Source organism: Hemicordylus capensis, chromosome 5, assembly GCF_027244095.1.
Source record: "Hemicordylus capensis ecotype Gifberg chromosome 5, rHemCap1.1.pri, whole genome shotgun sequence".
Lineage (NCBI taxonomy): Eukaryota > Metazoa > Chordata > Lepidosauria > Squamata > Cordylidae > Hemicordylus > Hemicordylus capensis.
Window position 1 is genome coordinate 66,208,627 of NC_069661.1, and position 16,983 is coordinate 66,225,609.

General features: G+C 41.2%; 1 protein-coding gene across 2 annotated transcripts in view; it reads right to left on the bottom strand.

Moving 5' to 3' along the window:
• Positions 1–16,983, bottom strand: part of LOC128328239 (protocadherin-23-like) — a 169,080-nt gene that overhangs the window by 96,444 nt on the left and 55,653 nt on the right. For both annotated transcript variants that reach the window (XM_053258030.1, XM_053258029.1), the window contains exon 2: positions 7,319–7,510. In XM_053258030.1, coding sequence (XP_053114005.1) covers positions 7,319–7,510 — 192 coding nt within the window. The remainder of the gene's footprint in view (positions 1–7,318; positions 7,511–16,983) is intronic.

A 16,983-nucleotide genomic window follows, 5' to 3' on the forward strand; every position in this document is an offset into this window, starting at 1 on the left:
ACAATGTTGGCTTAGCTATCAAAGCCAGTCAAAAATTGTGGACTACTACATATGTTCATTTGCATTATTTGTACATCCCCCAATTTTAACAGAGAACCTTACATTTTAACTAAATCAGAAGAGCAATTACGTGTAATGTGCATTAATAGTAAGTGATACCAACAGGAATAACAAAGTTACCAGGAGCCACATACTCTCCCCCTGCCTTCGCAACTACAGCTCTTTTTCACTGTTTTCCACTGAAAGGAAGAAATGCACAGGTTAACAATTATAGCCAGGTTCCAGCTTCACAATGTAGGAAGACACACTAATCACCTTGTCTTCCACATAGGGAAACAGACAGATATTATCCCAGATTCAGTTCAATATCAATTAACACTATTTACATAAAGAAGTGATGAACTACTCATACAATCAATACATTAATTGTCACATCCTTTATTTGAGAACTTCTCTTATTACAATCCAATACCCAGTTGCAATAGATTCCTCCTTTCTGTCATGGACATAGGCAACAGCCAGTCATGTTCATAGTTTTGTATTGCTTTTGTTTCTGAACTGTATGATATATAACTGTATGATATATATCCCTACAACTAGAGATAAAGAGTCTGCTACAACAGCAGAAAATGAACTGTGGCTTATGCTGTTGCAATAAAATAGCTTCCCACATTTGGCTGGTCAACAATCATGATGCTTTACCCAGCTATTCAAGCACAGTGCTTCATACAAAAAGTGCTCTGCAAAGTTAGCATCACCCAGGGAATTACACTGTATCTTTTGTTTATTGTTTTCACTTTTTTGAGCATGGATCATTGCAGTGCTGAGCCACCATCAACATTATCTCTCAATGAGTCTTTCATTTTTCCTACATTTGCGCATTCGGCCACATTGTCTATTTAAGCTGGCGCTGAGATTGTCATGAGGTACTTACAAGGGAGCATCATTAAATATCTGGGAGAAATGAAAGGGAATGATGTAGAATAAAGACAGCTTGATTGTGTGCATGCTATGACTAAATTTAGTGCTGGGTTTTGGAGCAGAACTTGTTTTATGCATCTTGGAAAACAAAAGCGAAAGTCTTTGAAAAAGTGGAATGCCCTTTACTCCAAACTGAGGGGGTACTAATGCTAAAGGAGAAATTGCAAAGTTACAGCTTTGGATCACAAAGTCTATAAAATACACAATGTACTTCTTGTGCCCTTGTAAATGTCCCAAAATATATTATCCTACTGACACTAACTTGCAAAAGTATTAAGTATATCTATATATAGAGTCTGATCTTTTGCATGGGATACTTAAGCTCTAGAATGCAGCAGACAAAGCTACTAACTCTTTGTCACTTCTAGAGAGAAAAGAAAATTCAGGACGGAATCTAGTATCATCTAGTTCTACCAGCTCCAAATCCAAGCTCAACAAGAGAACCCCCTCCTTAGAGCAAAAGAAGAACTGGTGTGGGGCATCTTATTCGATTTGTAACATTCTTGAGATAATTTACAGAAATCATTTTTAATATTCTAAAGCAGAGATGTCAAACAACAGCCTTCCAGTTGTTGTTGGGCTACAACTCCCATCATCCCCAGTCACAGTGGCTAGTAGCCAGGAAGAATGGGAGTTGTAGGCCAATATCTGCAGGAGAGATGTTTGACACCCCTCCTCTATAATTAGGATTATATAATTAATCCTAATTATATAATTGAGATTATATAAATGCTACTACCCTTATCATACTATACATAAAACTTAACAAACTTAAGACTTAACAAACAGCATCAGAGGGAATGGATAGTATAGACAACTAAGAGTTTTGTGGCATCTTCAAAACTAACACATTTATTGTAGCATAAGCTTTCATGAACCACAGTCCACGGTATCAGATGCATTAAATGGCAAACTCAATTGGCAGTGACATATGTACATGGGGCAGGAGAAAGAGAATATGCTACTGCTGATCTGAAAGTCGCCATTCTTCCGCAAAGGAACTTCAGAGGGAGACTCCAAGTGGAACTATAGAATTATGATGATGGATTATAAGTTATCAAGAGGTTTAATTCTGTTTGTTCAGACTTGAATCAGAACAGTGCTATCCTGTCACATCACTTTATGCTACAGGGGCGTAGGCATGTCACCAGTGGCCGCAGGACAAGCTCAATTGGTAGCCCGCTGCCCGAGTGGTAATGTGTGCACACATTAGTGCCACACCTGCTGCATATGTTATCATACGCAAAGGGACGTGGTCACCAGCAGCAAGACAGGTGAGATGCACTTGGCATCATTGTGGACTGACCTCAAGTGGCATGCGAATGAAGCCAAGTGAAGCACACCCAGCACAGGGATGGACAAACTACTCTGACAGCCCCCCAAAGATGTGGGGAAAAGTGGCGGTGAGCCTCTGACAGCCCCCAAAGATACTCAGGGCAGCAGTGGTCGAGGGACACTTGTCCTCTCCTCTCAACGGTAGCCATGGACCTGTTACAGGTGTTGATGAGCAAGGCTGGGAAGATTTTGTAATCACCAATTACTGCGGTTGTGAATTGACACCGTGCTTATCTTATGCATTTAAATTTCTGCCTTTTGCATTTCATGGCCATTTGGCTCCTATGATCACAATTTCCCCCTCTCCATACTCATATAGCTACCTGATGAGGATAACATTGAGATGAGATGAGATGAGATGAGATGAGATGAGATGAGATGAGATGAGATGAGGTATGGTATGGTATGGTATGGTATGGTATGGTATGGTATGGTATGGTATGGTATGGTATGGCATTAATACACTGCTCCAAACTTGCGTCTCTGGGTGATTTACAGCAACATAAAACAAATTAAAACGTTAAAACAATTTAAAACCACAAGTCTAGTTAAAAAGCTTGGGTAAATAAATGTGTCTACAGATATTGTAAAAGTTGTCAGAGATGGGGAGACTCTTATTTCAGCAGGAAGTATATTCTAGAATCTCGGGGTGGCAACAAGGAAGGCCCATCCCTGAGTAGCTGCCAGACAAGCTGGTAGCAAATGCAGATGGACCTCTCGAGATGATCTCAATGGACATGAAATGCATTTCATGTGTCTGTCAAAATGGACTACGGTCCACAAAATCTTATACAAATATGATGAATATTTATATACTGCTTTTCAACCAAAGTTCCCCAAGTGGTTTACTTACATTAATTAATTAATTAATTAATTGGCTCTCTGTCCCCAAAGGGCTCACAGTCTAAAACAAGACGCATAAGACAGACACCAGCAACAGCCACTGGAGGGATGCTGTGCTGGGGTTGAATAGGTCCAGTTGCTCTAACCCCTGCTAAATAAAGAGTATCACCACTTTTTAAAAGTGCCTCTTTGCTCAGTTAGTTTGCTCAGCTACAATAAATGTGTTACAGCCCAATCTTATGCATGCCTACTCAAAAGGAAGTCTCACTGAGTTCAATGAGACTTACTCGCATTGTAGTAAGTGTGCATAGGATTGCAATCTTAGTCTTTAAGGTGCCACAAGATGCTTTGTTATTCTTTCTGTGATAGACTATGCAGCTGCCCTTCTAGAGATGGATAGTATGAGACCCTTTATTTTCACATAGCCATACCTGTACAAAGTTAACTTGGCTGGGGCCATTTTAAAGATCTCTAGTTACAAGAACTAACATATGCTATTTCAAGCCTCATAACTGTGATTCTTATACATAGAAAACTGGGAGAAATATAATAGATTTTCCAGACTATTAAGATAGATAGCTGTGCTTTTACTTCAAGAGAAAACTACATTTGTCATAACACATTCTAAGCGGAAATTGCACATTTTGCCTTTCTGCTTTGGGAATATTTGTTCTACAGTTTTGTGCCTAAAGCTCAAGTAACTTGTACTCGATCATTTTGCTGATTGATAGAGCTATAAAAAAATAGAGCTGAGTACAAGCCAGAATGATAACAAAACCTTCCTGTTTGAATTCCAGTGGAAAGATCTTGGATTCTGAGAACTGTGACTATGATAAATGGCTAATGAGCGTAGATTACTATACCTGGTGCTTTCTTCCCCCTTTACCAGCACCCAATTTGTATAACAAATGAGGAACTAACATAGTGCCTCATAAATCCCATTTCAAATTGAAAAAAACAAAAACAACCAACAACTATCCTCCTGAGAAATACTAGCTTGGCAAATATCTGTGCTGTTTTTCAGAACAGTGATACTTCCTTCTGCAAATATAGTAATGAACCTTTCAGATTTTTAGATAAAAAGCTCCAAATTTAGAGCCAAAAGTATTCCACAGTTAAATTTTGCACTGTTTAAAACTGACAAATGGTATCTCATTTTTTTAAAGTACCTTTTTAAACACCTGGAAATTCAAAGAAGTATGTGATTACTATCAAAAGCAATATAACCTAAGTATGGCATACTAAATAATTCACAATTATAAGCATTACGTGACTATAGTATTGCCTAACAATTTGAATTTTTAATCAGGTTGTTAAATGGAGCACACCTGCATTTTGCTTCTTCACTCAAGTCTCTTTACTTATCGTTTTATTTTCAAATTGCTTCTGACAAAGAGTATTTACATAATTCAATTAATGTAAAAAGGAAAGGAAATGTGGGCCAAAACTACATTTGATGCTTAAAAGTGTTACTAACCATTTTAATGTACTTTAGTCTAGTTTATTAATAGCAGCTGGATCGAAGACCTCCATGGATTAGGAATATGCGAAAGTTCGGAAGGATTTAAACCTCCATCCCATCGTGCTCCCAAACTGCAAGGGGCTACAATCTGACAGCTTTTTACCCTAGAAAAAAAGCTCTCATTGGCACCATGGGAGTTTTTTTCCAGGTTAAGCAGCAACTATATTGGGGTCCCCTGTGGATCAGAACCACGGTAGGGAAATTAGACTAAATGTTTCCTTCCCCTGTTGCAGTTCCAATCTGTGCATGACCCTGATCTAGTTGCTGTGAAATAAATGAAAACTAAATGCTTGTTTATATGACCATTTTGGGGTGGGCAGGAGAGCTCCTACTCCATTAGAAGCACACAATCAGAACCTCAGTTCAGCTCCACAAACCCAAGAGACAAATGGGCAAGGCAGCCACCATGGCATCCATTGTTGACAAGCAAGGCCACTGCCACAGCATCCATTGTTGAAACTGGCAGCTGCAAGACCCACCCCTCCATGGAAAGTACTCTGAAGGCCCCTCTCCCTTCCCAGTACGCTTTGCAGTGCCAGCAGACTGAAAAGTGGCTGTCCTGCGACTGGCCATGAAGGAGCATGAGGCAGACACAGCCCTGCTGAAGCTGCTCCAGCTTCAGGGTCATAGAGTGTGCTTTGCAGAGTAGCACATCCATGGATGACAGCTGCTGTAGCCAGAGCTCTCTATGGTTCCTGTGTGGTGAGAGGGCATGCACCATGCAATGGCTGGACAGAAGAGATGCATGAGTTTTCATGACAAGGGAGCTGTCAAGGTAGGAGACCTCTCCTCCACTTTCAGTTAAAAGCAGGGTAGAGAAGCTGGGTTATCCCGCTTGGATATACCTGGGCTGGAGGGATGTGCATGAATTCCCACATTCATGCAAAACAAGGTAACCCAGTCCCTATCCTGATTTTAATGGCCATGTGAAGCAGCCTTAAGTCTGTTAGGGCTTCAGCCCTTTAAACAACAAGTATAGTTTGGCCCTGAAAGACCTTATGAAGTGCGACAGAACTATTTGCAAGCATTGTGCATCTAAGCTTATGTTTACAAGCATAAGGAAAAAGAGAATGTTAGCAACCTCAAGAAGTTTGTAGAAAATACTTGTCGTTGTGACAGAAAGGGAGAGGTTGTGCATAGTGTATGGAGTCTCAGTGCATTTTGGGCATAGACATATATTATACTCTTTCCAATGCGGTATTCCTGTCAAGAAAGGCCAGACTGTCTACTGCCGGGGCAGAGGCCAGGTTTTGCTACTACTATTATGATATCCTAGGGGAGCACTACTGTTTCTTATGCAACTGAAGAGCAGTCATTAACAGTATGTGAGAGTGAAGTATACAATGGCCTTCATCTTTCCAGGAGCAGCCCTAAAACTGACAGAGAACCCACCCCCTTAAACTGGAGGGATCTACAGCAGTGGTCTCCAATTCAATGGAAGGTGATGCTGTATGGAAATCGGGTGCAGCATAGGGAAACATTATTAACTGCATATGCAGCCCTTGTGTGTACCACTGGCGGGCTTTATTTATTAATACTTGAAGACAGTCTAGGACCAGCGCAAACAAAACACAATGGCTTGGATGCAGAGATACACTAATGGCACTCTGCTTACACAATGAAGTATTCTGACCCCCTTCATCACACTACATTCTGCTGCAACCTCCAAATAGCCACTCTTGAGGTCAAGGAAGCCTCGGGCGTAGCAAAAGGAGCTGCAGTGGGAGCTAGGAAATCAGGAGGGCCATCCTGAGCAAGTGGAAGCTTTTTCTGCTCATGGAAGAGCAACTTTAAATCCAAGCCCCAAATCCTGAAAGGAATATGCAGCAGGCTTAAAAGAAAAGAAAACACACACAGCGCCCTTTCTCATGACCAGTGAGAAAGAGCAAGATGATTAGCAGGGAGGAAGCCCTGAAGAGCTTACCTCCCTGCACATGAGCAGTTCCCTCTGCCTGGGCAGATGAATCGCCCACCCAGATGAGCATCGGCTACTGCCGGTAGCTCTGAAGGTCATGGTGCCGGAATGTGACACCCCACGTCGCCCGGTCCCCACAGAATCTCCAATAATAAACCGCACAAATGCAGGATCCCCTTCCCCTCTCCGAGTCTGCTAGCTGCAGCTACTTACCAATCTGAAAAACTAGCGTGCTTGTAATGGGATAGAAGTTCTTCTGCCCACCATTTGTTCCCTTAACCTTGTTTTAAAGGGAGGCTCCAAGGGTGGGTTTGCCACCATGGTGCCACTGGGATCAGGTCCAATCCCAGCAGTACACATGCAAGTGCAAAACCAGGCTGGACTTCCTTAGCCCAGTTTTGTGCGCGTGTGTGAATAGCCTCTGTTCGTCCTCACAGAATACAATGGATATGGATAAATCATCACTGGTGTAGTGGTGATCACTTAGAACCTTTCATCTCTAAATAAACAACAGCAACAACAACATTTATATACCACTTTTCAACAAAAGTTTCCAAAGCAGTTTACATAGAGAAATAATAAATAAATAAGATAGATCCCTGTCCCCAAAGGGATCACAATCTAAAAAGAAACGTGATAGACACCAGCAACAGTCACCCGAGTACTGTGCTGGGGGTGGAGAGGGCCAACAAAAGGTGGCATTATCCAAGAATGAAACTTACCCCATCTGTTGCTTTCACTAAGAGATCATATGTCGAGGGGTCCTCTTCATGGTCAATGTCCTGAGACACACATAGGTGTCCAGTGCTTGAGTCTATCTGGAAAGCTTTTGATTTTTCATAGTTATGAAATCCATCATAAAGAAAATACTCAATAAGTCCATAATGGCCTGAATCTCTGTCCGTTGCCTTGACCTGCAATGGAGAAAATTTTTTTGTTACATTTCTTATTTTATTATCAAGACATAACAAAGCATCCCAAACAAGTCTTATTATACAAATGAAGTAAACATTTTAACATTACTGCATTTTCAGAAGTATCAGGACGAACTTTATAAAACAACATACAGTACAGTAAAATAGGCTTTTCCAAGACTCTGCAGACCAAACAGCAATCTGTCCAGCGGTGGTCACTGCAGATAAGCAGCCGGGGCAGGGGGGAGGCCCCGGTGTGTTGTATGTTTGCCCTTCCCACCCCACCCAGGCTGCCTATCTCTCCGACTGTGCTTGCCCCACCGCAAGTTGCATGGGTTGTCAGTCTCCTATTCCCAACCGGGTGAATCCTATCCCCAACCAGGCAAATGACAGCCCCTGCAGCTTGAGGCAAGCAGAGAGGGAGAGACAGGCAGTCTGGGTGGAAAAGGTGAACAAGCAACACACTTGCGGCTCATTTTCTGCCCCGCCCCCCAGCTCTTCTGCAGTGGCCCATCTTGAATCTATCTAAAACAACAGCTATATTGGCCTGTGCATCTTGCTCTGGGTAAGGCTTGAAACATTCCAATTCAGGTTTTGGATGTGACTCTCCAAACAGTTTTGGATATTCTGATCTGCTTCTTCAGTCCTCTGATGACTGCAGGCGGCCTTTCATAAGAAAGGCACATTTTTGAAATATAAAACATAAAAATAATGCCTAACATAAACATGCCTTCCAACCCAATGCCATAGAGCACAATGGATATGCCTTTAATTTCAACAATGTGCATGTTGTATTTGATAACCTTTAACACAGCAGCTAGAAGCCCTGGTGCTCACTGATCCTACAAAGCACACAATCAACTGTGTTACTCCTCCACTATCCCTCTCTGTTCTTGTGGGCTGTAATCTTTATCCATTAAAATCATTAATACCTAAAGAAACTTAGGCAGATGCAGTAAAAACTACGTAAAAGCAGTGATAACCACTCTGAGGCAAGGGCACATTGATGACATATCATTTAACAATTAGATTATTAATTATCATTCGTATGGCACTTCACGTTTTACTATTCTTGCACGTTAAACAGAATCCAAGGTTGAAAACTGATGTGTGAGTGCAGACTGATTTCTTTTGACAGTCTTTGAAATTTGATTAACTAAATCCTTTGCTAGATCCCTCTCTATTACAAGGGCTCATAGTCATTCTAAATGTTCATGAAAAGCCCATGGTACAGGCCTCTAGTATTACACCACTTCAGAATATATGTGGGAACTGCATATTCAAATACTTCCCCATTATGTGGAAACTAAGTACAGAATAAATTAATTTTAGAGTTGGGAGGTGCCTTGGAGATCTTTCTAGTCCAAACCCCTGCTAAGCAAAGGAAACTGCTACAGCATCTCAGTGGAGGGTCTTGTGTTTGTGTGTGTGTGCATTTCATTCCAAACTGGTACACTAGCAAGGTAGTATACTGGATACATGCAACTGTTAAAATCCGGCAGGGAAAGCATTTTTGATTAGGGATGTGCAACTCAATTTGGGTACAAAACGATTTGTACCCCAATCTACCTGTTTTGGGCGATTTGTGGACAAAACAAATCGCCCCTGTGCTAGCTGGCCAGATTTGGGTCCAAAACAAATTGCCCAGGTTTTGTAGATTCAGACCTTCATTTTTGTGGCAATTTCTCTTGCTGTCTCCATTTTGTGTTAGGACATTTTTTTTGAAAATCCCGCCCTCCCAAGCTTCAGATTGGTGACTTACAGTGTGCAACAAGTGGATGGTGATTCCCCTCTGGTTCCAGATTGGCTCGTTTCCATTTAAATCTTGTGTTGCCAGGGGTGACTGACCCCACATTGGCTAGGGGAAGGGTCAAAGAAAGGGCAAGGGTGGGAGAAGTTTGAAGGAGGGATTTTCAAATGTACTTAAGGAGGCAGCCAGCCACCATTCTGCCTTTCTGCTCGTGGGAGGAGAGAGAGAGAGAGAGAGGGAGAGAGAGAGAGAGAGAGAGAGAGAGAGAGAGAGAGAGAGAGAGAGAGAGAGAGAGAGAGAGAGAGAGAGAGAGAGAGAGAGAGAGAAGCTGAGCTTTGTCTTGCCTGCCGCCCGGAGTGGATTCTCTGCTTTTTGTCTCTGCTTTCCTGATTGAGGAAAAGAGAAGATAATTTTTTTCACCCCCTTTTTGCTGCTGAATCACTGACTGCGCCTGCTGTCAGATTCGGACCCAAATCAAATCGGAGGTGATTTGATTTGGGTACAAATTGAACTGAAAAAATTGATTTGTGCACATCCCTATTTTTGATCCTCCTTGATTGCAGCAATTACATATAGCATTGTCTCCATGTTCTTCAGATTCACACTGTCTGTTCAACATGTGCACAACCCTGAAATGAATGCATATGAAAGCTGTAGCCAACTTTGTGAGCTTTCCCAGAGTGACACCCGAATTTGGAATCAAAATTACAAATAAGCTAAATGGTTTGCAAAATACTCCCTTGGTAGCATTTGCAGCTGTGCATAAGTAACTTAGCCCTACATTATTTCTGCCTGCCTTTTTATAATGTAACTGTTGTTTTTAAACCATACAGAGATAAACTATTAACCCTTTGTGATATCCCCAGAGAGCCATTGCGGCCTCAGAAAATCTGTTCAAAGCCTAACTCTATATGACTCTCCAGGTGGCCGTTAAAAGGCTACTAATTCTAGGTCTGAAATCTCCATCTTCTGAAAGGAATTCTTCCCTCCAGTTCTTTGTGCAGATAAATGAAATAGGATACTATATTAATTATATAATAGTATCAGATTAACTGTTGTGATACCTTCTGTCCTGCTGCAGTTTTAACAGATGGTGAGCCACTGTGAGGCTACTATATGCCTAACAGTATCAGTTCAGTTTCCAATTAACTCTATCTGAAATCTTACTCTAACATTCACTGCAGAAGACACTGCATGGTTACAGAATTACAAAACAGTTTAATAATATTTTACATCTTACAAGTCAAACAGTCTTTTGTTATTTTTTCAAGGAAAAAGCAAATAATTGTGCATTTTTATTTAAAAAAAAACCCCATAAAAGGTAAAAACTGCTACCTTTTTCTTGATACCTGTGAGTTGCCATAGTCATTGGCAAAGATACTGCGATTTCAAGAATTTTCAAGCATTGCTACTGGTAAGAAGTGAGGCTTCGTCACAGAATACAGACAATGAGGCTGTTCTCACGCACAACCTAATCCCAGCCTGATTTAGGCTGCACATGAGGGATTGGGCGCGCCCACTCCTGGTGGGCCAGCGCTGCCTAGCCCAGCTTTTTAGTCCAGCTCCTAATCGGGGTTAAGGGAGCAAGTATAACCTGGGCTCCACAGTCGTGCGTCTCCTTGTGCTGCACAAGGACACCAAGATGGGCACCTAGAGCGCCCATCTGACAGGGGAATCCCCCAATGCACTGCACTCGGTGCACTGTGGGATACCCGGAGGCTGGTCCATGTCATCCCGACCTCCAGAGCTCCGCGCTGCCTGGCGCAGCACTGCTGACTGGGGAGCCTGTCTGGGAGTTTCTGGGAGCCCAGCAACTTTCGGAGGATCGTCTGGGGGGAAAGTTAAGTAAGGTTTCGTTTGCAGCCTTCTCCCTGCCGTTCCCGCCACCTGCCAACCAGAATGATCATGTGAATAGCTCCAATCAGTACATCTGCAGTGAAATCTGCATAGTGTCTCACCATCATTCTACTCTGAAATTTTGCTATAGGCATCTTAAAGAGCAAAATGAATTAAAATCCTAAATGAAAGGAAGTGGGTGTGGGGAGGAACCCATTCTGCAGAAACTATGATGGAAGGCACCAGAAAACAAATGCACCCAACACAAGATCATTTCAAGACACTTGATGTCTACTGAATGGTGATTAAAACCTGCACTGTTATGCACGGCGAAGTGTATAAAAGAGTGAGTACACAAGAAGATACTAACAAGATTACACCCTGTTATTCTGCTATCATGCTCACAATAACTGAAGAGAATTAGCAAGTAACTTAAGAGTGACAAGATTTCTTTTGAGAATAACAAGGGATAATTAGTCCACATTAAGTGATCTTAAGAGCATGTGCCTGAACAGTGAATTATTGTGGTCCAAACAAGAGGAAATGAAAATGTTGTCAGATCACACTTAAGGGCAGGCTTAAAGGAGTTGAATGGATGATAGAGCACAAAAGTTTACAGTCCTTTGAGATGGGGGAGGCAGAAGGACTCTGTCACACACCTCTCATCTAAACAGCTTGAGTGAAGAGGACGGAAAGATTGGGTTTCAAGAACACTGTGGGGTTCAATTAAAGGGTTCTCTTTTAAGTGGATATGGGGTTGAACTGGAGGTGGGGGGGGGCATGAGACTGAAATATATACAAAGCACTCAAGTTAATGATGTAAGTGAAGTTTGCCATGACAGCATCCCCTTCTCAAATAATGAAATAGAGAAATTTTCCTTTTGGAAAAATTACTTTATTCTGCTAAAAGGTTTGAGTAGTTTTTTCACATATATATATATTGTTAACACCTAGACAGAAGGATAAAATTACCTTCTCTCTGTCAGTCCATGTGCCTGAAGACAAGAAACACCGCAAACAGCAACATACAGCAGAGGTATAGTTTTGATTGCTATCATCTATGCAGAACAAAACTTGCAAAACTATACTATTTTAGAGGAATGGTTTAAAGTCATGACTTTTTTGCCTACAAAGTAGGGATGTGCATGGAACCAGGCAGGAGTGGTTTGATGGCGGCGGGGTGTGTGTGTGTGTGCTGCTGCTGCTGCTTTAAGAGCAGGGGAGGGTGTACTTACCCCTCCCTCTGCTCTTCCCCTACGCATTGGATACTTCTGGTTGTATACGGTCAATGGGGGCAATGGGGCAGCAGGAGGTAGGCTGCCGCCCCAGTTAACTTTGGGAAAAAGGAGCGCTGGTGGGGGGAAAGCAGAGGGAGGGTGAAGTGCACCCTCCCCTGCTCTTAAAGCAGCACACCTCCATTGAACCGGCAGAAACAGCCGCCTTTCGAACCAGTTCAGGGGCTCATAAAAGGCCTCCGAACTGGTTCTGTGAACATCCCTACTACAAAGTCGCCATTTGGACTTTGCCAACTAGGTTAGGGAAGACATAATGATGTTAACCATGGTTAAGAAGATGGAAGGAGGCCACAGAATTAAAAGCTTTATACAGGCAATGGACCTAGCCACATGCTGGCTTTATTACTGTATTGACTGTTTTGCCCTCTCTGTGTATTTGGAAGAACAAAAAAGCCAAGAATAAAAAAAATCCTAAATATTCACTGTAGTAAAACAAAAACAAAAACCCCAAGACAACATCCAGATACCAAAACGTAAGTGAAAATTAAGAAAACAAAACATTTTATGAAAACTTCAAGCATCTTCATCTTTCAAGGTTCATAAACACTTGGAATTGTGAAATCTGAAAACCATGGAATCAAATGGAAGGGAAGCTGTTCCTTAAAGAAAAGCTTTAGCCACAAAACTACAACTTGAAGGCAGTGTTCCCTCTAAGGCGTGCATGCGCTCACACGTTTTTTATGTCCACTCAGTTAATTTTAGGTCCCACTTAGGTTGAATCAGGAAGGCCCCACTCTGAATGCACACACACTGCCTTGATACTGCTGCCCAGAACAAAACTCATTCCACACACAGATGAAAAAATTAGAGAGCACTGCTTGAAGGAATACCTCCCTGTGCCCCACAACACACACATCACCAGCTATGGAATACTAACATAGGTAAATATCCAACCACATCAGAAATATGTGAATGCCATTATCATGTGGGAAAGACCCCAACCTTTATCATATTTAAGAAAAAACGGCAGGAAAATCTGCAGAAAAACATAGGGGATGGGGCCATAGCTCAATGATAGAGCAACTGCTTGCATGCAGAATTCTCAGGTTCACTCCCTGGCATCTCCAGGTAGGACTGGGAGAGACCCTGAAACCTTGGAAAGCTGCTGCCAGTCAGTGTCAACAGTGCAGAGCTAGATGGATCAATGGTCTGACTCAGTATAAGGCAGCTTCCTGTGTTCTACGTCCTAAATATCAGAAAAGACAAGCAGCTGGGACTTCCAATGAAGATCACTTGGTTTTGTTCAGAAATGCTACATACATACAAAGCACTGTAGGAAAAAATGTTAAGCCACATATGCTTCCCATTGCTTTTGTTTTCCTCTTTGACATTTCAATTTTTAACATTGATCTCCGAACAATTTTTACAAGCATTGTGCAGCACTGGTCCTTCTGTGTGCGCACACATGCACGTGCGCACATGCTTTTTTATGTCTGCTCAGTAAATTTTAGATCCCACTCAGGGTGAATCAGGAAGGTCCCATTTTGAATGCACATGCACACACACTGCAATGAAACTGCTGCCCAGAACAAAACTCATTCCACACACAGATGAAAAACACTAGAGATAATACTGTTGCACAGTACAAACACCAGTGTGGCTGCTGAAGTTAATTATGACAATTAGAATGCTTTGCTTAAAAGAACTTAGGCCATTATTACATTTAGAGAGTGACACATAATGCACTGCAGCTAATCATGTGTAAATTATAAGCAGTGCACTCTAAATGTGTCTGTTAGTACCGAATACAAAATAGATTGTGATTTCTGCTACATTGTCAGTAGTTGTAGGAACATATTAACCATTCATTTATTCAATGGAAATTCTAAAGGAATACCATCTTTGTACATTAAAACAACACAAAGATCAATATATAAGCAAACACCACAAAGATCAATATATAAGCAGATACCGAGATCCCAATCTTCTTATATGCCATCTTCATACCATCATTAGGAAATCTGGACAAGCATGTGATCACTCAATTTCATGCTTTCCCACTGATTTATTTGTTTAAAAACATTAACAAGATCTTGCTTTTCCAAATGCTGGGACCCTAATTAACTATGCAAATACAGTACATTTTAAACAGCTGTCTGGCTAAAAGAATAATGAATGAGAAGTACATACTTATGGGACTGTGCTTGCAGGAGGACTAAGTAAGCAGTGGAAGGAGTAAATGCTAAAGCAAAGAACCAATGAGAAATAGATTTATGATGGGGATTCACATTTATGATGGGGATTCACATGTAAAGCTAAATGATGGAGATTAACTTAGGCGAAGGTGAGGCAGTGATCTGGGTGGACAATACTGAGCTAGATAGACCAATGGTCTGACTAGGTATATGGCAGGTTCCTATGTCCATATAAACAGAAATGCTGAGAGCACACCTGTCTTGTTATCTTCCCTGTGCATTCGCAACACATCCATTTGTCATGTGGGGGGATGAGGCACTGGTCTGAGTGGCTGCAACATGTTCATCCAAATGGTTGAACATAATGGATGAAAGTGGCAGGACATCCAAAGAAGACATCACAATGGGCACTCTCTGGGCACACCCCCTTTCTATTCACATGGACCAAATAGGTATAATCCAAACTGGCCCTATTTCAGTTTACAGAATGAAAGACGAAATGCATAACAAATATTAATACAATGGCATCATCCCGTGTAAATCTTTTTTTAAACAACACAATGCAGACAGAATCTCAATATTATTCAGATAGTTGCTTTGAAAATGCCTACAAATCATTTACTTTTAAACAGTAATAATTCCAGTAAAGTGCCAAACTTCACATAAGCTGCAAAAATCTAAAATATAGATATTTAATGGCTTCTCAAAAGTCATTTTATTGCCAAGTCCTCTTAATTATTTACATTAGTTATTAAAGACAAGCAGTTGATACCCTGTTTCAAAGAAACATCTAAAGAAGCAAGTAAACTATTTAGCAGTTCTATACAAAAGGTTGTATCTCATTTGTATAACTATTTTGAAGAACTTTTAAAGATCTAGCTTTCTGCTCAGTTGCTTGTTGGTACATTTGCTCAAACAAATAATTTCTTTAAAAATGGAAAGTAGTGCTTTAAACTCAATTTTACAAATGTGTTCTCCTGATTCGATCACTCTTTGTATTAAGATTAATACCTGAAAGTGAAAAAGAGAACAAAGTTTGTAACCCACAATAAAAGCAGATGAGTTGTAAAAATATTAAAAGGTCATTTATTTTATTTACTTATTTAACATATTTGTATACTGCCCAAAACGCAAGTCTCTGGACAGTTTACAACAAAACAACAAAAACAACAAATAAAAATGTTAAAACATTACTAAAATTTAAAATGTTGAAACTATTAAAAATCAAACAATTAAAACAATAACTAATTAAAAGCTTGCACCCTTTCACCCAGGTAAAAAAGCCTGTGGTAAATTCCCAGGCTCTCCGGGAGGTAGTGCAGTGATGGGCCTCGATCCTGATGTTTCACACAAGCAGCCCTACCCAGGTAGAGCTGCCGAAGCCTGAGAACGGCTGCTCATGTGAACAACCTCAGTCTGTAAATCATGGTCATAATTACACTAAGCAGTAAAGAGTGTTATAAAGCACAGGCTGTTTTGGTTAATCTTTTTTGCCGGGATGTATGGAAAATTTAACTCATGGCCAACCTCACAGCTTGTCCCATTTAAGCAAATTGCTTTTTAAAATGCTTTCTGGTTTTCTCAGCATGAATAACCCAGTTGACAGAGGATTATGTTTCTTCCAAGACATCTTGTAATCATATAGATTCATTTTCCTTGCCCCTTCCTCCATGGGACACTTCGCCTACCTTTGCCCTGGAAAAGCATATTTAGCCAAAGAACATGAGTGCTGTCAACCTCTTTCGGAATAGCTGTTTTTCATAACCAAGAACAGAATGAAGAAAGCGCTAAGTGTATCACAAGGCCATCCTTGACTTCTGTTTGTAAACTAAAGTCATCTCTGTAAAGCTTCCTTTAACACTGTACTTAGTTCGGAAAATTCAGTTAGTTCAAAATGTGGCAGCCAGATTGGTCTCTGGGGCAACCCGGGGAGACCACATTATGCCTGTCTTAAAACAGTTGCACTGGCTGCCAATATGTTTCCAGGCAAAATACAAAGTGCTGGTTATTACTTCTAAAGCCCCTAACGGCTTAGGTCTGGGTTACCTTAGGGAGCCCCTTCTTCTACATGATCCCCACCGCAAGTTAAGGTCATCTGAGGAGGTCCATCTCCAGTTACCACCGGTACATCTGGTGGCGACTCAAAGGCGGCCCTTCTCTGCAGCTGTTCCAGGGCTATGGAATGCACTCCCTGCAAAAATCTGTAATCTGAATTCATTACTGGCTTTCAAGGAGAGCCCTTAAGACCTATCTGTTTGGCCTGGCCTTCCAGGGTTTTTAAACTGCTTTTAAGCTGTAAATGTTTGGCCTGGTTTTCCAAGGTTTTAAAACTGTTAAATGATTTTATATTGTTAGAGTTTTTGATTTTAACTTTTAATTGATTTTGTTTTTATTTTAATGTAAACCACCCTAAGCCATTTTTGGAAGGGCGGTATCGAAATCAAATAAACAGCTTGA